Source organism: Rhinatrema bivittatum, chromosome 19 (assembly GCF_901001135.1).
Source record: "Rhinatrema bivittatum chromosome 19, aRhiBiv1.1, whole genome shotgun sequence".
Taxonomy (NCBI): Eukaryota; Metazoa; Chordata; class Amphibia; order Gymnophiona; family Rhinatrematidae; genus Rhinatrema; species Rhinatrema bivittatum.
Window position 1 is genome coordinate 28,999,750 of NC_042633.1, and position 24,851 is coordinate 29,024,600.

At 48.3% G+C, this 24,851-nt stretch overlaps 1 protein-coding gene across 1 annotated transcript in view; it reads right to left on the reverse strand.

The window, feature by feature from the left end:
- Positions 1–483: 483 nt before the first annotated feature.
- LOC115081176 (lymphocyte antigen 6B-like) overlaps positions 484–24,851 on the reverse strand; it is a 28,306-nt gene continuing 3,938 nt past the window's right edge. The window contains exons 2-3 of the mRNA XM_029585693.1: positions 3,588–3,722; positions 484–766 (exon numbers count right to left, since the gene is read on the reverse strand). Of these exons, the coding sequence (XP_029441553.1) occupies positions 570–766; positions 3,588–3,722 (332 nt within the window). The 3' untranslated portion in view covers positions 484–569. The remainder of the gene's footprint in view (positions 767–3,587; positions 3,723–24,851) is intronic.

Sequence of the window (24,851 nt, forward strand, 5' to 3'; positions counted from 1 at the left end):
TGGCCCTTTAAGAAGTATCCCAGAGGCTGCTGGATGCGCGTTAGCATCCTGATGCCTCCGAGAAACGTGAGCTACAACTCCTGAGTTGTAGCTTAACTTTTCAGAAAATAATGCGGCCTGCGTTTTGAGGCAAGCCCTGCAATTTTATTTACATAAAATTAGGTATGAATGATCTGCTTTGCATGCAAAGCAGATCATTAACATACGTGTGCTATTTAGGGGAAAATATCACATGATATTGCCATGCTAAGTGTTTAGTGCATGACAAATACTTATCGCGGCTTAGTAGATATATCCTGTAGCCAGATGCTGAGCCTCTGAATATCGACCCCCAGGGTGACTAGAACATGCCAGTTTCAAAAAGGGTTACGCAAGCTTTGCAGTAGAGACTTTTGGCAGTGCTTGAAGGCAAATTCTAAAAAGCCATAAAATATTCCCAGACTGAGTTCTGTGATACCCTGACCCCCCCCCCCCCCCCCCCCGAATCCCTTTAGTACAAATTAAATACTGGAGACCATCCCCGTAGCCCTCTCTCCACTCCCCTGGCTCTTCCCGATTTCCTCATCTCGTTATGCCAGCGGCCAGAGGCTCAGCACCCCCAGTCCGGTCAGCAGGGAGAGCTTCAGCCCTAGTCCAGAGTTGCACAGGTTCGTGGTGCAGCAGGTCGTGTTATAGGTGAGGAATTTCATCTGAGACGGGCCGGTGGTGACACGGTTGCACTCCCCTTGCGGGATGCAGTTGTTAATGGTAAAAGCTGTGTAGTTGCCTGAGAGGGAGAAGAGCAAAAGAGAGAGAGGAAACAGTTAGGACATCAGGTTTTGTGCTTTCCTCTGGCATGGCTGAGATAACTCCCCATGGCCATGGTGTCCCTTCCTCCGAGAGCTTAGGAGCCAGCCTTATGAAAAGCCTTGTCCACCATACATTGCCTTGAGCTCAGGTTTGGAAGGGCAGCGTATAATGTGATGAAATAAAAAGCAATCAAATGAATATCGATTCTGTGATAGATTCATCAGACGGGAGAGCCAGGCACATGCCTTGCATATCTGTTGCACACTTTTCCAATGTGCAGAGGTCATGCTGTGCTACAGCAGGTTAATGTGAACATCGGAGCGCTGAGGGTCAGCAACAGAAGTACATACGTTCACAATATAGATCTTGGGGTGACATTTGAGTATGAAGTACACCTGGTAACGGCCCAGGAAGAAAAGAATCCAGTATTTTAAGCAAGCAGGGGTAACATCTGTACTTGGAGAGCCCCATTTGATAACACAGCGCTTAGGGCTGTGCCCGCGGACTTCAGCCTGAATTTTTAAAGCAGGCTTAGGGGTAGATTTTAAAACCTAAGTGAGCTCGTCCATGTGCATGCGCTACCCGGCGCGCACACATGGACACCCGATTTTATAACGTGCCGCGCCGGCGCGGGCACATGGACACCCAATTTTATAACGTGCCGCGCCGGCGCGGGCACATGGACACCCGATTTTATAACGTGCCGCGCCGGTGCGCGCACATGGACACCCGATTTTATAAAGTGCCGCGCCGGTGCGCGCACATGGACACCCGATTTTATAACGTGCCGCGCCGGTGCGGGCATGTTATGACATCGGGAGTCGGCGCGCACAAGGGGGTGCACATTAGTGCAACTTGCGCACGCTGATGCCCGCGGCTTTCCCCCGTTCCCAACCCCCTAAACTAACCTCCCTTCCCCTAACCTACCTGCCCCCTAGCCCTAACCTAGACTCCACCCCCCCCCCCCCCGACCTTTGTCTTATCTTTTGCGTGCACCGGCAGCCTCTGACCCCGCTCCGGCCCCCGGACCGCCCCCTCCCTGCCCCTTTCCCGAAGCCCCAGGACTTACCCACGTGCATGGCCGGGCCTTTTTAAAATGGGCCCGGCGCACGTAAGCCCACCTATGTGCATAAATCCGTAGGCTTTTGAAAATCCGGGCCTTAATGCATGCTGGAGTCCACTTTGAATATTTGAAGGACTGCCGCATGCACGCAACATTTTGCACTGTTCACGTGAACATTGACGCCCATGCGGTTGAAAATATGCATGTAAATGATTTCCCCAGCCTAAGGAATGGCTTTTTGTTGACCCAGGATAATGTTCATCGGGGCTCAAACCCAGAACCCTAGGGATTCCAGCCCACAGACCTGCCACAGCACCATGGGGGCACCTGGCTAAGCAGGCATTTTCAGTCTGGAGTGTCAGACACGGCCCCCCCAGGCTCCCTATTGGACCAGCACTAGGTGTGTCCCAAACAGGGCTGTATATAAAGAGCAAGGCCTGCCACACCTTTGCAGGTCCAATAATGTGTTGGCATTTGTTTTGTGGAAGTGCTGGCTATGTGATGCCTGATTTCCTCTGTAACCCATGTTCCTGACTTCTTGCCTGGTGATTGTGTTTTTGCTTGATAAACCTCCCTATCTTACTGTCCAGTTCCAGTGTTTCTGCTTCTCCCCTGCCTCTTCTCCAGCCCCTGGATTCCACCTTTCCTCTGGGGAGGCCCCGATTGCTGAACTCCTATACTTCCTGATGGTGTGTAGCCTTCATTTTAATAGTGAAAATGGTTTTAAAATTACTTCAGATAACATCTGAAATATGACATAGTAGGAAGGAGCATAGAAGGAAGAACCTCGGGGATTCTGTATTTAGGGTGCAGGGTCCCACTGGGATCCATACTAAGGAGTGTAGCAATGTAGAGTAGATTAAAGGAATGTAGCATCTGGTCACACCACATCCTCTGGCAATGAATTCCAGAGCTTAATTGTGCGTTGAGTGAAAAAGAATTTTCTCCAGTTTGTTTTAAATGTGCTACTTGCTAACTTCATGGAGTGCCCCCTAGTCCTTCTATTATTGAAAGTGTAAATAACCGATTCACATCTACTCGTTCAAGACCTCTCATGATCTTAAAGACCTGTATCATATCCCCCCTCAGCCGTTTCTTCTCCAAGCTGAACAGCCCTAACCTCTTCAGCCTTTCCTCATAGGGGAGCTGTTCCATCCCCTTTATCATTTTGGTTGCCCTTCTCTGCACGTTCTCCAATGCAGCCATATCTCTTTGGAGATGCGGCGACCAGAATTGCACACAGTATTCAAGGTGCGGTCTCACCATTGAGAGAAGTGCCACTTTTTTTGATTATTTAGTATCCCCCTGAAGAAGCCTTTATCAGGAAAAACAGAGAACCCTTTGTTGGGAACTGTATGGAAAAGATTACTTTTGGCTTTATTGTAGTTTTAGTAGAGTATGTGAAAGGATATTTGGTGAAGAGATATTTTGGGGAAGTATTTTTTTTCCAGCAAGCCTGCCACAGAGGAAGGCAGCTCCTCTCCCAGGCCCACTGAAAGGAGCTGCATGGCTAAGCCGAGGCCCTGCTTCCAATGAGGTCACAACGTTCTGGCAACGTCCTCCCTCCTGAGCTTGCAGTGCCTCCACAGCCCTGAGACTCAACAGCATAGCCATTGTCTTCTTCCTTGATTGGGCAACCAATGGCTCCCCCCCCCCCCCCCCCCGAGTTAAGGCGACCAATAAGAAGACTGCTCTGCATGGCTCCCCATACTGTACCAGCCTCTTATGTACAAACCTATTAGAATTTTGATTGTGCCGCAGTAATTGTCCGCCTTGATGCAGGAGGCCATGGAGCTGCTTGTGAACATGCAGTAGGAGTCAATTTTGAATAGACACCGGTAGCAATCAATCGTGTCTGTCTGCCCTTCACCTGCGAAGAAAAACAAAACATGCCACGATACACCCAAATCCATTAGCAAAAAGACGAGACAGAAACAACATGAAAAGTTTCAGCCTTCCTCCACCCCTTACGCTGAGCTCACCAGAACACAGGTTGAACTTTACAATCCATTGCCACTTGACAGTATCTGAGACTGCAGGGCAGTTATTTCACCAAGAAACTGAGTAGAAACAATTACACACACAACTTAATGGTTCTAAAAGTGGGCACAGAATGAGAATTGGAGGATCCCAAAGACATTCCTTCTTAGTCATAAATCAAGATAAGCAGTCACTTTCCCAAATCTAGATGGCTAATATTAGTTTATGGACTTTTCCTCCAGGAACTTGTCCAAATCCTTTTTGAATCCAACTGCTTTCCCACATCCTCTAGCAACAAATTCCACACTTTAATTGTGCACTGAGTGAACAGTTTGTGTTAAATGTGCTACCTATCGTCTTCATGGAGTGTCCCCTAGTTCTAGTACTATTTGAAAGGAAAAATAGCCATTCCTTGTTTCCCTGTTCTACCCCACTCAGGAATTTGTAAACCTCTATCATATCCCCCCTCAGCCCTCTCTTCTTCAGGCTGACGAGCCCTAACCTCTTCAGCCTTTCCTCATAGGGGAGCTGTTCCATCCCCTTTATCATTTTGGTCGCCCTTCTCTGTTAATTTTCTAGTTTCACTGTACTTTGTTTGAGGTGGGGATGACCAGAACTGCACACAATACTTGCACCATAGATTAGTGTACTCTCTGTTTTGTTTTCCATTCATTTCCTAGTAATGCCTAATAGTCTGTTTGCTTTTTTGATCGCCGATGCACATTGGGCCAAAGACTTCAAAATATTGCCCACGATGATTCCAAGATCCTTTTCCTTTGTGCTGATGCTTAATACACAGCCCAGTATCATGTACTCCATAGTTAAGATTATTCTTCGCTTTGCATTTGTCCTCATTAAATTTCATCTGCTGATTAGACACCCAATCCCCCAGGCTCGCAAGGTCCTCTGGCAATTCCTTAGTCAGCTCATAATCTATCAGCTTTGAATAATTTTATGTCATCTGAGAATTTGATCAACGCACTCATCACTCCCTCTTTCAGATCATTTATAAATATATATAAAAAACAACAATATTTCCCGTGCTCCACTGAGGGAAATGACCATTCAGCCGTATTCTACTTCCTGCCCTTTAGCCAGTTACCAAGCCACAACAGGACGTTGCTGTCCATTGCATGACTTTTCAAATTCCCTGAGGAGTCTCTCGTGAAGGTCTTCCGAAAATCCAGATAGACTATATCAACCAACGTGCCCTTTGTTAACCCCTTCAAAAACAATCTAACAGATTTGCAAGGCAAGACTTCTCTTTGTTAAGTCTGAGTCTATCCACATGGTTGGTAATTTTGTTCTTCAAAATAGCTTCTACCTTTTAGCCCTGTACCGACGTCCTGCTCACTGGCCTAGTTTCCCAGATCACCCCTGGAGCCCTTTTAAAAATGGGTGTTATGCTGACCACCCTCCAATCCTCAGATACCATAACTGATTGTTTTTACTATGACTCCCTTCACAGGCTTTTATTGCACCTTTATTTATTTTATCCCTACGTATATTTATTTTAAATTTCTCTGCTGTTGATGTATAGTTTCTTGCTTAACTGATGCTTCGTTCTCTAAGTGTCTCTTTGGTTAACAGCCGCTAATTCTACCCCCAGTTTTATTCATTGTTTCTCCCAGTTCTATGTATCCCCGGTTCTATGTAATGCTTGTTGCAATATTGTGTTCCACTGTAAACCGATATGATATGTATCTTGCCACATGAATGTCGGTATATAAAAGTTCAAAATAAATAAATAAATAAATAAATAAATAAATTGTAACACATTAGTAATATAGTAACACAGTACTGATAGCAGAAAAAGACCAAACAAGCTTTTTATGGTAGAAACTGCCGCTCCGTGCAGGTTACCCCATATTTCTGTTAAGGGCAGGAACTGCCGCTCCGTGCAGGTTACCCCATATTTCTGTTAAGGGTAGTAACTGCCGCTCCCTGCAGGTTACCCCCAAGCTTTATATATTAACAAAGCAACATTTTTACTGGGTGAGGAGCCTTCTTGAAATATTCAGACAATGCTGCTTGACGTGCTTTGCTTATGTCTGCATATCAGTACCCAGACCATAAAAGTCTGGGCATAAGAGTAGTAATCCTCATGCATATTACAGGTTCCTATTAGCTTGTATTTTATTCTGAGCTGTTAATGTATACAAGTTATCAGTGAATAAACAAATAAATTACACTCCATGCATGTAGCAGGGCAAAAGCAGGACTGGATTAACCTGCTTGGCTGTCCTGGAATGAGCTGGCTACGCTAAACAAAAACAGGAACCTTGGATTATCAGATGGTGTAGGGCCTGCTTTTGCCCTGTTAAATGCTGGGACTTGTGGTCCTATTAAGGGGTTCTGATTTTCTCAAGAGGGCATTGGATAAACCCAGAGGATCTTTACTATTTGTAAAAAGTGAAGTGATAGGAGAAAACACATGTTTAAAGTTCCATGCTCAAACAAGATTAATTACAATTCCAGAAAAGGATTAAAACATTTTCATTTGTGCAAGCAGATGGGGAATGAAAGCTAAGTGTTTATTTTAATGTAAGGTCATCTTAATTTGATGTGTATATGAATTGGAATCCACAATGCATATAGCTGACTCATGGAATATAGATTATTAAAATTGAAAAAAGTGGAGTAAAAGGATCGCGGAGGCAGTTTTAGGATCCCTGACTTACCGTGGCAATATGCTTCCGGACTTATCCCCCTCCCCATCATCCATGGGGCCCCTTCTTGATCCTAAAGACTCACAAGGACCCAGGGGGTAACAGGATGACTGGGATGGGGTTGCATGTATTCTCCAGTCAAGGGTATCTCATAGCCTTGGTGCAGTTTTTCCAACCCACCCTATTGTCAAAGATACAGAACTGTTAAATAATAATGAATATTCTATCATAGTTAATGTGCTTCACTATATATATGTATGTGCTTAGACCTCCAAACTTTATGTATTTTTTTCACCTCTAGTCAGACAAGATATTTTGGGTGGGGGAGACCTTGGGATTCTCATCGTTTAAAGTTTTATCTAACATGGAGAAAATACTACTTGCCTGATAATTTCCTAAGGAGGGCAGGGTAAACCACACCAGTGGATTATGCACCTCTACCAGCAGATGGAGATGGAGCAAATGCTGATGTTATGGACATATAGTCCTGCCCCGACATCAGCCCACCAGTATTTTCTGGAAAGACCAAACTGTGGACAAACTGGTTAAACAAGAACATGATTATTAACAATGAACCAGTCATGTTTTCACCTAATCAGGAACACAGAGTTCAGACAAAAGCATTAACATGTAGTAATCTCAGGGGCAGGTCATGTCACTTACCAGTCCTTCAAAGAATGAACAGAATAACGGCCTGCATCGCCTGCAAGAAGGGACGAGCTGAAAGCAAGATGGCAGCTGAAGGGGGTTGTGGATTAGTCTGCCCTCCTTAGAGGAAAGGAAATTATCAGGTACGTAGTAATTTCTCCTTCCTCTGTATTCAGGCAGGCTAATCCACACCAGGGGGATGTACCAAAGCTACTCCCGAACAGAGCGGGAGGCTGCCCACGCTCCAACCAACACTGCATGCACAAAGTCTGCGCCCTTTGGAGCCCAAACATTCAAGCAGTAATGCTTGGGAATGTGCTGCAAGGAAGATCTCGTCATTGCTTGGGAAATCTTGTCAGGAGAGAATAACCAACTCTCCGCACACGATACCGCCGAATGCACTCTAACTTACCTAGAAAAGGAAATCTCAGCATCCGGGCTATAGCTGCCCATGTTGGCGTATGCCCTTGTTTGCCTCCACCATGAAGCAAAAACAACCGATCCAACTACCTGAAAGATTCAGAAATCATCAAGTATCTCATCCAATGCCACTTGACATCCAATGCATGCAAAAAACAAGACCCACTCGCCTCACGAATCCCTCCAGCATGGACAGGGGAGTAGAGAGTCAAGTGAAAGTTCCGAAAGAACTTGTGGCAAGAAGGAAGGCATAGCCTCAAGCTGTACCGCCCCCGAGGCAGGCACAAAGATGGCTCATAGCAGAAAACAGACATGCTGAACAGATTGACACGAGACAAAATTACTTCAAGGCAAGTAGCTGCAAGTAACGTCCACACAGTGGATGAAAGGTGGAACTCACCAAAAACAGTCAAGGCTCCCGTGTGGCATGGGAGGCTGAAAATTCTTCACTCCTGTCAAGAACCAGGACACCTCTGGATAAGAAGGTAATGGACCACCTAATACACGCCTGCTAGAACAAGCAAATTGCTACTTGCACCTTCAGGGTGTAAAGACCAAGCCTGTAAGCAAATCTTCCAGCAAAAATTCCTAGAGTAAGGAATTTTTTTGTGAGAGGTTGAGGACCTCACTCCTCACACCAGGCCTGGAAAATATCCAACTCTAAAAGAAGGCAGAGAGATAAAATACTTTGTGGCCTGGAGCAAAGTGGAAATCACTGCAGAAGAATACCACACTTCAGCAACCAAACTCTCTCAAGGGCCAAACTATAAAACAAAATCAACCCAGAACCTGAATTAGCGCAAGTCCCTAAAGCAACTGATAGAACTGCCCACTAGCAGCCTCTGCAGATCAGCAAACACAGCATGCAGGGCCAATCTTAGTGACCAGCTTTGGTCTGGCTAGCAATCTGCCTATGTTCCTGGCGGAAAGGTTTATAATATCCTACTTTGCGGCCACACCTGACGAGAGCACCATTATTTGTATTCTCGGACTGCCAACTGAAGAATCGCAGTACTTTAGCAATATCAGATGACTCTGACTCGCTAATAGGAGTTGAAAGGTTTCTGTGTCACCTAGATGACTGATGTAGACCACTGTCTATACATTATCCGACAGTACCGTGACCAGAAGAGCTTCCAGCCACTCAGAAGCACAAACATGCCAAATGGACTCCTGACAGTGAGTCCTATAACTCAGACAGTTTGCATCAGATATGAGAACCAAGCAGCCCCGTGCCTCCAGGGAAATCTCTCCCTGAGATAATCCACTTGAAGTCACCATTGCAATTGGACTCTCACCCTCAGGGACAAGAGAAACACCGCGAGAGCAATGTGCGACAAAGAGGCCGCAAGTGCACCTACTCACTGGGGAAAATGTCCAAAGTGGCCGCCATTGAGCCCAGAAACTAAACAATTAACTTTCAACTGTGACTCTCCGGCAGACTTAGAGTCTGCAGAGGAAGTTTCTACTGTTTGCATATGTAATACCCCTGAATGACCACAGGATGGCGTTTGTGGTGGGGAAGGGCTGTATGATATTTTCATATTGAGATGCAGGGGGCAGTGTGTTGACCCCTTTAAGAGTGTGGGTTTAGGTGACTGGTGAAGATGGGCCCTGGGGAGGTATAAATTCTGGGGCATTTGTTGTTTAGTTTGCTCTTTCTAAGATGGAGCTGGGAAAGAGAAAGATGTAGCGAGCCTGGAGTAGTTTATATTTAGGTGATTACAAAGTGTTGTGGTTAGCCATGGGAAGGGGTGGGTGCTGGGTCTCAACTAAGTGAGGAATCTTTGTATGTTTATCTGCCCTCGATGGTAAAATGAAAAGAAGATAACAAACCCTGTCCTGGAAGGGAGCAATAATCTTACGAGCGATGTAGAGGGACTGCCACCAGGGTGGGGAAGTGGACTGCTGCTTGGGCCCCTGGGGAAAAGAGGGGATTCAGCCTGCCTTCTGGGAGGAGGGAGGTGAGAGACAGAGGGCCGAGGGATGGGGGGAGGGAAAGAGGGCGAGGGAAAGTAGGATGAGAGAGGGCGAATGTTAGGGCCACCGAGCCCCCATCATTGCCCATTCGAGTGTGTATGTAGGGGAGTAGGTTTTATGTTGGAACTGTTGAGCCCCCATTGCGGTTGTGAGAGGGGGGTGTTATGGTGCCTCTCCTCCCCCTACTGGCTTGGCACCTAGACTCTCCCTGATTCGTCCTGTCCGTGCCAACCTAGAGCCATTTGGTCCCTCCACCATTCTGGAAATGAATTCTCCAGGGCTCGGCCTAGCCCTGGCTGCTGGTGTTTTCGCGTGTGTGGGTGGGAGTGTGTTTCTGTATTTTTGCTGGGACTAACATGAGATACTTACCCAGGACACTGCCAGTGAGAAAATAAACAGCTTAATTATCAGGGCGTTGACCTCAAACAGAAACCCAGAGGCCTGAAAACATCTTTAATTATTGTTCTGGCTTTGTGCCTCCCATGTTGGTTACTGGATGTTTGTTACTGGAAGAAGATTCCAGGCACAGGTCGAGCCACTTCTGGTTTTACCCTCAGTGCATCCTGGGACTTGCAGCTCTGATTTCCCTAAGAAAAACAGGAATTACCAAGCCCATAGATGCAGTGAGGATAAAACCAGGCCTAGTTCAACCTGTGCCAGATGACTTGGGAGTGCTTGGAGTGCCTAGGACAGCTCCAGTATACAGTTGTATGCAAGAGTTGAGGTACAACTGGTCAAACTGTATGTTTCAATGAATCTCTAAGTGAACAGAAGCTGCTGACACATCCTCTGTGTGGTACAAAGTTAACCACAACATCTTTCTGAAGTTTTTAATGCAAAATTTCTATTTGAGTTTAACAGACTGAAAAAGTACAACAGTGGATATAGCATGTGCAAAAGTTTGACCACCCTTCAAGTTTATTCATAATTACTTTTTTTTTTTTAATTTAATAAGGCCCAAAAAGTTGATTGACTAATTAGGTGAAGACAACAATTTCACAGATGAACAAATACTGAAACAGGGGTGGACAGCCTGGAAGGTATGGAAAACACAGAGGGATCTAGCAAAGCTCGAGGAATGGTCTAGAGCCTAGCAGCTAAGATTTAATGCTAAAAAATGCAGATTAATGCATATAGGATGCAAAAACCCAAGAGAGGCACAGTATTGGAGGTGAAATTCTTCTAAGCACGAAAGAAGAGTGGGATTTGGGGGTAATTGTATCTGATGATCTTAAGGTGGCCAAACAGGTGGATAAAGCGATGGTAAAAGTCAGAAAGCTGCTTGGCTGCATAGGAAGAGGAATGGTCAGCAGAAAAGGGAGGTGATATTGTCCCTGTACAGGTCCGTGGTGAGACCTCACTTGGAATATAGAGTACAATCCTGAGATCGCACCTTCAGAAGGATAGGAACAGGATGGAGTCGGTGCAGAGGGGGCTACTAAAATGGTCAGTGGTCTTCCTTCTAAAGCACATGGGGATAGACTTATAGATCTAAACCTGTACACCCGAGGGGAGATAGGGGAGATATGATAGAGAGATTCAGATATCCCAAAGGTTTCCATGCACAGGAGGCTCTTGAACGAAGAGTCATGAAATGAGGGTGAATTGGGGTACATTCAGGAGTCATCTTAGTAATATAGAAACATAGTAATGACATCAGAAAAAGACCAAAAGGTTATTCCAATCTGCCCAGCAAGTTTCTTATGGTAGTAACCACCACTCTGTGCAGGTTATCTCCATGTACCCTTTCCTTCATTTCCAACCTCTAGTCTTTAAGGATCCACAGTGTTTATCCCATGCCCTTTTACATTTGTTTACTGTTTTCATTCTCACCCCCTCTTCCGGAAGGGCATTCCAGGCCTCCACCATCCTCTCCATGAAGAAATATTTCCTGACGTTGGTTCTGAGTCAGCCCCCCTGGAGTTTCATTTCATGATCCCTAGTTCTACTGTTTCCTTTCCAATGGAAAAGGTTCAAAGTCCGTGCATCATTAAAACCTTTCAGGTATCTGTAGGTCTGTATCCTATCTCCCCTGCACCTCCTCTCCGCCAGGGCATACGTAGTCAGATCCTTCATCCTCCCCTCGTATGTCTTCTGATGGAACCCCCACACCATTTTGGTCGCCCTTTTCTGGATCGCCTCTGTCCTGTCTTTATCCTTTTTGAGATATGGATGTCTTTTAAGCTATGTTTGCCGGTCTCAAGGAATACTTTTTTTTTCATATTGTTGATCAAGAACGTGTATGTGGACCAATAGATTTAAAATTGTTCAAGCAAAACATTCCTATTCAATATTTTGCATCTGCTATGATGGATAATAAATATGGTGGCATGGGGATTCTGTTTTCCAAACTGGCAGTGGATAGGAAGGCAGTGACTAGAGACACCAATGGGAGGTTTTTGATTTTAAAAGCTAATATTCTGGGAGAACTTTTTACCTTTGTTAATATATATGCCCTGAATGTTTTTTCAAGGGGACTTCTTCTCTTCCTTGTCTAATACTCTTTCAGGGTGGGCAGAAGTTCACCTTCTAATCGGTGGGGACATCAATTTAACTAGTTATCCATTTCTGGATCATTCTGGAGGGGTAAGTGGGACATGTAAATCCCAGAGAAGTAAGCTGAAAGCCCTGATATCAGATTGGAGTTTGATAGACATTTGGCAACTGCAGAATCCCACAGAGAAAGATTTTTCCTTCTATTCTAAAGCAGATTCCACGGACTCTAGAAGAGATTTTTTCTTGCTGGATAAGTTTCTGGTGGGACGAACACTTGGCACAGGTATAGGCTCCATAACTTGGACCGACCATGCACCAGTTTGGGTGGAGTTGAAGGTGGGCAGAGATAGGGTTGGGACCAAGTACTGGAGACTGAACGTGGACTTGTTATCAGAAAACTCTTTCATTACCGAGTTAATGTCTGATATATTCCGGAATATCTTGACATTAATAGAAATGGTGAGGTCACACCTGCAATTGTCTGGGAATGTTTGAAATCTGGGTTGAGAGGTAAATTTATTTCTCGGGCATCATACCTGAAAAAAGAAAGGGAACGACTGAGGTTAGGGTTATTGCAAAAAAATATCCAAGCTAGAACTCCGACATAAGAGGCAGCAAGAGAAGTCTGTTTTGGCCCCTACTGGAGACAGCAAAGCAAGAGTTATGAAAGTTAGACCTAGCCGAGATAGCAATGCGTATGAATAGAGTCAAACACAAATATTTTGAATTTGGGGTTAAGGCAGGGAACCTTTTGGTGAGGAGATTAAAGACCTGGGCTATGCAAAATCAAATTTTGAAAATAAAACCCAAGGAAGGGATATATATATATATGATAGCAACTGGATATCCCAATGCTTTGTTCAATTCTATGCAGACCTTTATGCAGCAGATCAGAATATCAAGGACATTGATACTGATGCTTTTCTTAAGGATAGCCCTCTCCCAGGGCTTGCAGAGTCAGCCAGGGATTTATTGAACAGAAAAATCGAGGCCAGAGGTGTTTATGGTGATCTGTGACCTCAAATCTGGCAAAGCACTTGGGCTCGATGGGCCACCTTCCAAATTTTCGATCAGTTATCCTGGATCCTTTAGTTGAAATGTTTCATTTCTTAAAGGAAAGGGGGGAGTTGGCTCGGGGAGCAAATGTGGCAGGTATCACAGTTTTAGCAAAGGACAGACATGATCCCACCCTTTGTGGGTCATATAGGCCCATCTCCTTAATCAATTTAGATCTTAAGATTCTGGCAAAAGTAGCCCCCTTATTAATCCATGGAGATCAATCTGGCTTTGTACCTGGCAGGTTAGCTGCTGACAATGTCCGGTTGTAAATTGAATGTGGTGGGCTACACAGCAGAATATCCCTTTCGTACTGTTAGCAATAGATGCCGAAAAGGCATTTATAGAGTATATTGGCTGTTTTTGTTTAAGGTGTTACAAAGAAAGGGTCTGGGAGAGTATTTTACGAATTGGGTTCAAGCTTTATATCATTGTCCACAAGCTAGCATCCAGATTAATGGAGGATACTCTGAGTTATTCTCAGTAGAAAGAGGTACGAAGCAGGGCTGCCCACTGTCCCCTCTCTTATTTGCACTCTCTTTGAAGCCACTGGCTATTAAAATTGGGTTGAACCTGTCTTAGGGGAGTTTCAATTGGGTCGCATAGCTATAAACTGACGATGTTTGCAGATGACTTAGTATTCACATTGTCTGACCCTCATATCTCTTTAATGAGTACCCTAGGAGAATTAAGGGGGTTTGAAAGTGTCTCAGGACTTAAGGTCAATGACGATAAATCCGAGGACTTGAATATCAATCTCAGCCTGGAAGGGGCTCAAAACCTGCGGGCCTATTTACCTTTTCGTTGTGCTAAAGAGGGTGTAAAGTATCTCGGGGTATGCCTTGGTCCGAATGAAGCTCATCTCTTTGACATAAATTATAAGACCCTAGCATTAGAAATATTTAGTGACCTGGCTAAGTGGGAAAGACTGGGTTTATCATGGCTAGGCATAATGCACACTAAAAAGATGAATGTGCTTCCCAGGTTCTGTTCAGACCTTGCCCATACAAGTGCCAGATATAATATTATGGAGTTGGGAGAAGAGACTTCTTGGCTTCATCTGAAGGAAAAGACCACCTAGCTGCCTAAGACCATTCTTTTCCAATCCAAGGCCCAGGGAGGGCTGAGTGTCCCAAAGCTGGGTTATTATGCTGCCGCTCAATTGCGGGCAGTGTTGGAATGGCATTATGAGCATAAACAGAAAAGTCGGATAGACATTGAAACCGTTATTCCGGGGTTCCCTTCTTTAGCTGGTCATTTGTGGGTTCCCAGATGTCCCCAGGAGAGGTGGGGTCAATTATCTCCTTACACCAGAGTAACCATGGCTGTCTGGTCTAAATTCAGGAAGTGGCTAGTTGGGGATAAGAATTCCTGGTCTAGGACTTCATTTCTTCTACATAATGATTTCCCGCCAGGTAACCTCTCAGATGTGGTGGGGAGTTGGAGAAAACTGGGTTTAACTACATTAGGTCAAATATGGGTTGAGAATAGCTTATTAGCTTCAGCGCTTGGAGTCTACATCCGGGTTCTGCCTCTACTACCCCACGCTGCCTTTCAGCTACCTAAGTGTGGGACTGGTCTCCTCTACCGAGGACCCCTGGACTGCTTCTACTGAGTTACCTTCACTGCTGTCCAACCCAGGCAGCACCATCAAGCTGGATACTAAATACAAATTCTCTGTGTCTGCATGTATAGAGCGTAGCCCAGTACTGCGGTTCCTCACGGGGCTCCTCCCCATAGGAGTGGCCATCACCGCAGTGCCCAAGAATCCACTTCAACACTTCAAAACCATAATAGCTTTTATTGCTTATTCTCAGGCTTATAAGTAAAACTTCTATGCTTATAAATGAGTGATGTGTATTCTATGACAAAATAATCACCAATTTTCCTACCCACTCCAGACCCTTTGGACTGTCAGAATTGTATGCAGCATTGTAAAGATAAGGTGCAAATTTGATTGCTACGAGGGGATTAGGGGGATTCAAGTCAAGGTTGGTTCTCAGGTAATTTCTCAGGAAAATGTCTGGGACACTTTGGATTATGTTTCCACGGCTGAGATTACATATACTATGTCGAAACTAAGGTCTTCTTACTCATCATTGAATGAATGTCCTTTCTGGATTCTGAAGGAAGTATTTGGTGACACAGTGGGGAAACATCTGTACACTATCACTTACATTCCTGGTGTGTGTTGTGTGCCATTTGTTACATAAAAGTTTTTTTAAAAAATGAAGAAAGTTTATCCAGCCGAGTCAACACTGCCTGCTCCAAAACCTTTGAAATTCAACCCAAGTTAGAGACAGGCCTATAACTAGCAGGGTTGTCAACTGGCAAACTCCCCTTTTTAAGAACTGGGAGAATTGTAGTCTTTTTGTTAAAGGCTTGGGAACTGACCCCTCAGAGGGAGGAATTTGCAGTATGAAACAGTACATATACCAGGAAGAAAAGGTAGTAAATAGAGCAGTAAGAGACAATCTGTCAATCAAGAGCCACATAAAAATGACCACATAGTCCCAAAGAGAGTATAAGGTTTTCCATGAATTTCAGTGTGGTTTTAACACTACTCCTGCCATTGAATGATATCTTTGAAGGGAATTGGACGGAGGTGGGGGATGCTTGTAATTCTATTAGATCTCACCTCTACAACTGACGCGGTAAATCATGATAGTTTGCTTGGGAATGGTTTCATTCTTTTCTTTCATCCAATGGCCAACCAGAGTGGAGTGACTTCCAGGAGGGAGTGCCTCAAGGCTCTCTCTTGTCCCCCACACTATTTAACTAACACAAGTACTCGGGACCAGTCGTTCAGGCACGCCCTCAACATCTCACACAATTACCAACAAATTGAACTCAACAACTGATTGGAATAACAAATAAGGCCGCAGTTTATTAAAACCTAACCCGAGCCACACTTAACATTGGTCCAAAATTAAACTCCCACACCTCCACCTCCTCTGCCGCATGCCAATCTTCACCTACCATCGCGGCCCAATGGTAAGCATCTTGGAGCCCCCCCTCCTTTCACTTACCCCGCCACGTCATCGGCGAGGGTAAGTTGCGGCCTGAGCATCGGCCCCTTCTTGCTCTTTAGGCCTTCTCGTGCAGCGGCCCCAAACTGCACGAGCATTGCGCTCCCCTCCAACGTTCCCTTCCCAATTACAATTAATACACAATCACATAGGGCTCGGGTTACCGCCTACTGCGACAGTCCAGCAACAAAGCAAAAGAGCACCGAACGACTGAAGGGCGGGAGGGAGGGAAGCAAACTTCGCTTCCACCTTACTCGCTGCCGAATGCCCCACTAACCGCTACCCGCTAGCCCTATTCTTTTCTTAACCCCCTCCGTCCAATGGCAGCGCGGTTTTTTAAATCGCCAGCTGCCATTGGTCTCTCGTTCCCTTCTCTCCTACTCACCCCCCCCCCCCCCCCCGCTTCTGGCTGCCTTGCCTCCCACCCGACCCTGTGTTACTTTCGGCGACCTCGGGACACGCCCGGGTCGCCTCTTTTAACACAAGTACTCGGGACCAGTCGTTCAGGCACGCCCTCAACATCTCACACAATTACCAACAAATTGAACTCAACAACTGATTGGAATAACAAATAAGGCCGCAGTTTATTAAAACCTAACCCGAGCCACACTTAACATTGGTCCAAAATTAAACTCCCACACCTCCACCTCCTCTGCCGCATGCCAATCTTCACCTACCATCGCGGCCCAATGGTAAGCATCTTGGAGCCCCCCCTCCTTTCACTTACCCCGCCACGTCATCGGCGAGGGTAAGTTGCGGCCTGAGCATCGGCCCCTTCTTGCTCTTTAGGCCTTCTCGTGCAGCGGCCCCAAACTGCACGAGCATTGCGCTCCCCTCCAACGTTCCCTTCCCAATTACAATTAATACACAATCACATAGGGCTCGGGTTACCGCCACCAACAAGGCAAATTAAATGCCCTTGTTCCCCCACTGCGGCTAAACTAGGAGCTGCAAATGAAGGGCTTCTTCCAAGGCATTGTTGAAGAGGTCTAGGCCAACGTCAGAAAGGTGAACTCCATCGCCTAGGAAATACCCCTCCAAGACCTCCCACGACCAATCATGACGTATCCAAAACCCGCCTTCCCGCACCAACCATTTGCCGATTTGGCGGTTCAGTTTTTTGACACCAGAGCGCCACATGGGCTCCTCCCGGTGGCGTAGGCGAATGATGATGTCAGACCACCCCAATTTCGTGTTGGGCAAGCGGTTCAGGAGAAACGCCAGATCTTTACGGATAATTTTGATAAACTCACGACAAGTGAGGTGGCCAATGTCATTCCCGCCCAAATGAATAACCAGGAATCTTGGGAAACCAAATACCTCTACATTGCCTTGCAGGAAGCCGCATAAGCCATCCCATTTCATGCCCCCTTTTCCCAGCCAGCGCACCACGCCCTCCTGCCGTGCATCCACGTTCAGATGCTCCCCGTAGGGTCGCCTCCGGGCGCGACGGTGAGCCCGAGATATAAAAGAGTGGCCCACGATCCAAGCACAGTCTCTTCGTGACGCCGCGGTCTCGAGCCCGAGCGGGTCTGAAAGAGAAAGACAAGTATTAGCCCTCCGGGCCGCCGACTCCTGCCCCCAGCCTCCCGCCCACCGCCTCCCCCCCTCTGCCCCTCCGGACGTAACCCCGGAACACATTCGATTTCCACCTACCCAAAGCTTGAATGCGGGCCGGCGCCCACCCCGTTTCAGCCGCCTCCGTGGCAGCACCGATACGAAAAGAATGCGATGTATAACGTCTCGCGTCCCACCCTAAAAAGGTCACGACTTTCCAAAGTACAGCCGCGAACTGAAAGCGCGTGAGCGGCGTCCCATCCGCGTGTACGAAAAAATGCCGTCCGATCGCAGGCCGCAAAGCCACGTACCGTAGCGCTGTTCTAACCGGACAGACGAGGTCATGGGAGGCTCGCGGTAACGAAACCCACGCTCCGGTGCCCCGCTGATCTGTCTTGGAGCGCCGAAGACGAAGCGTGACGCTCTGCTCGTACAAACAGACGTCAGCCACTAAAAGACCCGCCGTACCCCCGTCCCTTTTGGACGGGGCGACGAGCTCCCCCAGCCGAAACGCCCCAAAGAAAGCCAACGCGAAAGCCGACCGGAACAGAACGAATTCAAACTCCGAATGACAGATCCCGGGCAAAGCTGCAGCAATTTGAAGCAGGTCGGGAAAGCGGATGGGCCTACGCCGATCCCTCGGGCGACCCGCCCCCCTACCCCAACCGGCCAATAGCTTGCGCACCAAAAAACTACGCAACGGGCTACCGAACCCCGCCAGCTTGTGGAAAAAGGCAAATCCTGCCAGCTGGCTCCGGACAGAGGCTACAGAAAACCCCGCCCGTTTGGCCCACAGGATGAAACGAACGATCTGAGCCGCACGCACTTCCCCCCCTGTCCACCCGGAAGAAAACAAAAAACGAGTCACATGTCGGTCGCCGGAGAGGTAGGCCTTCCACGTAGCTGGAGCCACAGAGCGCTGGAGAAGGTCCGACGTCATGGAGTGCCAAGGTTCCAAAGGCAGGCCGGCACCCGGTCCCCAGTGCGGCAAGCGTGTGGAGCCGCCGCTCGAAAGACGTCCCACTTAAAACGAGAGAGAGCGTCAGCAATGATATTCAGGGTGCCAGGCACGTGGCGCGCTTTCACTGCAACATTCCAGCGGAGGCATAACATCACTAGTTCCCGCACTAAGGCCGAAACCCGCGGGCACTTGGCCGCCAGCTTATTGACCACGTGAACGACCCCTAAATTGTCGCACCACCACACCACGCGTTTGTTAGCTAAATCCTCACCCCACAACGTCAGGGCTACCAGGATTGGGAAGAGTTCCAAAAAGGTAACATTCTTGACCGTGCCGGCAGTCACCCAGCTCTCAGGCCAACGTTCTGCGCACCATTTACCTTGGAAATAAAGACCCAGACCAGACGCCCCCGCCGCGTCCGAAAACAGGGCCAGGTCCTCATTAGACACCTCCGGAGCCTGCATAATGCAGACCCCATTGAAGGATGCAAGGAACTCATCCCAAATCATCAACTCATCCCGGACCGCCTTGGTAACGCGTATAAAATGATGACCAGCCCGGACCCCCGCCGTCCGAGCGGAGAGGCGGCGAATAAACGCACGACCGATAGGTATGACCCTGCAGGCAAAATTAAGAGAGCCGATTAAGGCTTGTAACTGCTTTAACGTGACCTTAGTCGCCCCTTTAACCACCGCAATCAACCCCTGAAGCTGGACTAATTTATCAACCGGTAACCGGCAGGCCATGGCCATGGAATCCAACTCAATACCGAGGAATGTCAACCTGGTTACCGGACCTTCCGTTTTGTCATGTGCTATTGGAATCCCCAAACGCTCGGCTGTACAAAGGAAACCATCCAATTGGCGACGACACGTGTTGTCATTCCCCGGGCCAACAAAAAGAAAGTCATCTAAATAGTGGACCGAAGCCGCGCACTGATTATGCGTATTCGTAGCCCAATGAACAAACGTGCTGAAGGCCTCAAAAAAGGCACAGGAAACTGCACAACCCATGGGCAGGCATCGATCCACAAAGTAGTGACCATCAAAGTAAAAGCCGAGCAGCGGAAAACTGCGTGGGTGAATGGGGAGCAAGCGAAAAGCGGATTCAATGTCCGCCTTCGCCAAAAGAGCCCCCGGACCCGCCTCGCGAATCAAGGCGACCGCATCATCAAAGGAGGCATAGGTGACGGCGCAGGCCTCCGGAGGGATAAAATCATTCACGGAAGAACCGTCCGGGGCCGACAGGTTAAGAATGAGACGAAATTTACCCGGGGCCTTCTTGGGTATAACTGCCAGTGGCGACAGATGCATCGTCTCGAAAGGCTGACGCAAAAATGGGCCAGCTATTCGTCCCAAGGCGAGTTCATCCGCCAACTTGGCACGCACCACAGAAGCCAACTGGGTAGCCGAACGGGAATTCCTCGCCCTCCCCCCAGAACCCGGACCAACATAAGGAATGAGAAATCCGAAACGAAAACCATCTAAGAGTAGCCGAGCCGCCTTTCGATCCGGGTATTGATGTAAGGAGGTAAACAGCTCCGCCAGAATAATGGGAGACTCGGCTTTCCTAAGAACGGACCAATCACTTGGCTCCTTTAGCGGCCCCAGCACTCTGGCCCTGGGTGCATCGCAGGGCGGAATGCGATCCACCACATGTGGCACACGCATGCCGAAATTTACATTCTGGGAAGAGGCATGTAAGCTTATTGAACCTCCAGCAGACGTCGGTTCCACCTCCCGAACTTTTAACGCCGGGATCGCTTTTACGACCGGCCCCGGTCCGAAAGGACTGCGCTGCAGCGGTACCAGCGGGGTCGGTAAGCGCCGGAGCACCAACTCCACCCGCTCGGAGGCCACTCCTGTGGGCCTGCACCCCTTTGTTGGTCATTTGCGTGAGCCATAAGTGAATGTCCTGGGACCCCCAAGACATGAACCGATTCCCCGCCATTTTGTCGCGAAACTTCTCATCGTAGTTGAGCCATGCCCAACCATCATAGTCCCTGAAGGCACCAAGTATACTATCCGCGTAAGATAGTAGGGAGCCATACTGGGAAGCGTCAAAATGACTAACCACGCTGGCTAGCCGCAAGAAACCACGCACCCAGTTGACAATGTTTTTGGCGATCCGGGGTCCGGCGCTGCGCCGTCTAGTACGTTTCTTGTTTTTCTTGGATCCTTTCTTCCCCCCCCGGCGGCCCTCGAGCAATTTAAAAATATTAACAAATTTCCGCTTTCGGATGCGTTTAACTAGCCGCCGAGGCACTTCCTCCCATAATTCGGTCAAGGATGCTAAGGCCGGGTGGCCAACATCACATTGCGGCCCCTCGGTGACGGGTAACCTCGGGCGCGTCATACTCCCGCTGGAGCTGGAGGCCGAGGATGAAGATGAGGAACGCGAGGTATGCCGAGGCCTCTTACCCGTAACCCCGCCTCCGGAAACCCCCAATATTTTAACAGACTTACCGGCAGGCACCACGTCCCGGGCCGCATCGCCACGCCACTCTCCAGGGGGTGCTCCGCTTGGACCAGGCCATGGATCTCCGCCGAGGGCGCCTCCATCGGGTACCAGGGAAGCCGCCGCCGCGGGGGTGCGCCAGGCCTCAAGGTGGGACGGACCCGGGCGCTCCTCATCCGGGGGGGCTGGAAACCCGCAGTCCGCTCGACGTGTACCAGGCCGCAGGAGCTCTGATTCACTCGCTGCCGCGTCGAGAGGAAAAATTAGCCCGCTCGAGGGCGGGGGGGCGGGACCGGTGTGCCATGTTCCGAAAGCCCGGCTGTCAGGTTGGGGGGCCCCAGCAACCGGGACGAACCCGTAACCGGCCCTGGCCATCCTCTCAAGGAAAGCGGACACAACATCAGCCTCCTGCGCTGTACTAAAAGCAGCAGGCAGCAAAGGGGCACATGGGGCCACTCGCGGGCAGGGGTATCCGTGAAGGGAAGGCTGAACGTGGTCTGGGCCCTCGCGGGACCGGCTGGGCCTGGCTCTGGCAGACCCTGAAGAACCTCGCCTTCTGCCGGCGGGAACGCCGACATTTGGCGCCGCACGGCGCCGCGAGGATCTCGAGGGGGGGCTAGTGAGGAGGCCGCCACTGGACACAGGGAGGCGGGTTGGTCCGCGACCACGCGAAACGGCAGGGCCCTGGGGACTGGGAGGCCGCGGGTCGCGGGAGGGGGCAGGGGCTCGTGGGCGAAAAGGGCGCGCCGTAGCATCCGATGCCAGGGGGGCATGAACCGGAGCATCCAGGACTGGCGGGAAAGGGGCGGGCTCGGGGCCCCGGCCGATCGCGTCGTGCAGGGGGCGGCCCAAAAAGGTGAAAGTGTGCACCGTCCCGGCCAGGCCCGAAGGAGGGGGCAGCGTAGAGCACAGCGGAACGCGAGGAAGAGAGCCAGGGCAAGGCTCAGCCTCAGCTTCCGGCCCACTTTCGCCGGAGTCAGACAGGTAGGGGATGAGGGAGACGATGGGGGGGGGCGGGACCGGGAGGGAGGGACACGAAGGACCCGGAGCCGCCGCCGTACTCACACTTGTGGAGCCAGCAATCCCTGCGACTACCGCGCCTCGAGCCGAACGCGACCTCGCCGGCGGGTTGGATCGCGATCCCGCCGGAGGCCTGCTCGGCAGCTTGGACTTCGCGCGCCGCATTCCCGAGAGGACCAAGCCTCAAACAGCTATGGTACCTCCGGACCTTAACCGAGGATTCTGCGCTAGTAAGCAAAGGGAAGCAAACTTCGCTTCCACCTTACTCGCTGCCGAATGCCCCACTAACCGCTACCCGCTAGCCCTATTCTTTTCTTAACCCCCTCCGTCCAATGGCAGCGCGGTTTTTTAAATCGCCAGCTGCCATTGGTCTCTCGTTCCCTTCTCTCCTACTCACCCCCCCCCCCCCCCCCGCTTCTGGCTGCCTTGCCTCCCACCCGACCCTGTGTTACTTTCGGCGACCTCGGGACACGCCCGGGTCGCCTCTTTATATATCAGCAGCCATTATGTATAATTATGGAAGAACTAGGGTTAGATTTTAGATTTCATGCTGATGACATTTAGCTTTGTTTTCCGATGCGTGGGAGGGAGTGGGAAGTTTTCTCATGTATTTCTTGATCATTAGATGTAATTTCTTCTTGGTTAGTAGCCAACCAGTTATTTTTCAACTTGGGGACATTTTCAGACAGTAATTCAAGCCTTCGTTTTGTCTTCAGTTGATTATTGTAACTCCTTATATATGGGTTTGTTAAGCTGCCAGCCGGCGTACTCCAGCTATTACAGAATGCAGCAGCTCGGCTGGTTACAGGGGGTTCTATTCAGGATCATGTTAAATCCCCCCCCCCATGTTGAGAATACTACATTGGCATCACATATCTGTCATAGAACTGTATTCTATATCTGTCAGATATAGAATTCAGTTTTAGGCCTGGTATTTACGGCCTTTATACAAGGCAATCCAGCTTATTTGTTTCTGTTCCCCTCTGGAAAAGTTGCATTGATCGGGTAAAAAATGACCTAAGGTACCCTCGTTGAAAAATGCTTGGCTGCAAACAACCCGCTCACATGCGTTTTTGGTCATTGGGCCAGTGAAATGGAATGAGCTTCCTGAAGATATTCGTCAATGTACAGACTATTTCCAGTTCAGGAAAAGGCTGAGACTTTATTTGATGCTGCCTAAGGTTATAGCATTAATGGTTGTCAATCAATGTTGCAATTGTTTTAACCAATGAGCTATGTTGTTTCTGTGAGCAGCACAGAAATATTGAAAATAAATAACTAAGACCTGCCCCCTCCTTTAGTCTCACACTGGCTGGAGAAGCAACGCTTGGTTTCTGACCTCAGTTTTCGTGTTATTGAGGGTTGCTCATCCACGGACCCTAGATGGCAACTCTCCGCTATTTTTGATTCATTGGGAACAACATTGGATAGTCCATCTTAACCCTTTTACTCCCTCTTGTCTAAACCAGGGGATTGACAGAATGTCTTGGGTTTAATTCACTTTTCCGTGTGGAATGTACAATGGTTTGACAGATTTTCCGGGAATGGCTCTCTCTGCGTCTTCTCGTTGGCTGTTACTATTTGACACCTTTTTCTTTCAACATTAACTATTTAACCCTTGGTCTTCAGTGTGCTAGTATCTGGAGGCTGATGTATCTGTGCTTCCTTTGGCCTGGCTGTTTTTAACTGTCCTCAGATTATTTGTATTTTGCCAATATGTTTTGAATGATGTCCTCCCTTTGACTTTGCAGATATTCCTTCTTTCTCACTTGAGACAGCTCTCACTGCCAAACACGGCTCTTGTTAGGTGTTGGCTGCATCTACTGCTAGAACACCTCTGATCAATGTAAAGTGATTAGCCTCTTGATGAAACTTTTTTTAGATGATCCTTATTAAGCTTTTTCATTTTGAACTGTTTACATTTTTTGGACAGCTTTCAATTATTTCTACCTCCCTCCTTCATGGCTGCTACATGGGTTGGTAGCCACTGTGCGTTGCTCCGCTATTAATGTAACTTTGTTCAGTAAGAGACTGATTGATTTGACTCATACAATTTGACCAGAGATATCTAAACTTTTGATTTCTGAAGGAAGACTGTAGGCCAGTCCTGGTTTCTCCTTCAAATCCCCCTCCAACTGCAGCCTGGCACCTGCCATGCTGCTTTACACGTTGAAAAAGCAGGGACTAGGAATTGCACAATGCCCTGGAGATGTAAAGTCATAAACCCGGACTGGCCAAGACTTTCCCTTCTAGAAAACCAGATCACATGGCAGCTCTGGCTCCAGTAGCTTCAGGCCATGGGCAGGAGATGACAACTCAGTCCTGTTTGTCCAGACTACACAACAATGTGTTCTGGCTCGTGCACTCTTGGATTGCATACCTTCCTGGTTCTCCCTCTGCAACCTTAATACATTCCAGGCTATAGGTAGTTCTGGACTATAGTCCTGTCTGGTTCCTCATCTCCATCTCAAATGCATTCTGGTACCTATAGTTACTTAGTAACATAACATAGGAAGGTAAGGGCTTATTGACTCACCCAATCTATCTGGTTATTCTGGTCTATGCTGCTAATGATATCTCCCAGTTGTCAGCCATACAAGCTTGACCGCCTTCAGGATATCTTTCCTTATCTCAGGTAGTTTAGTCATCCTCCCTCCAAGGTCATGTACTATTCTAGATCATACAGGTTTCCATACTTAAACCTATCCTGCCCCCCCAGGTCTTTT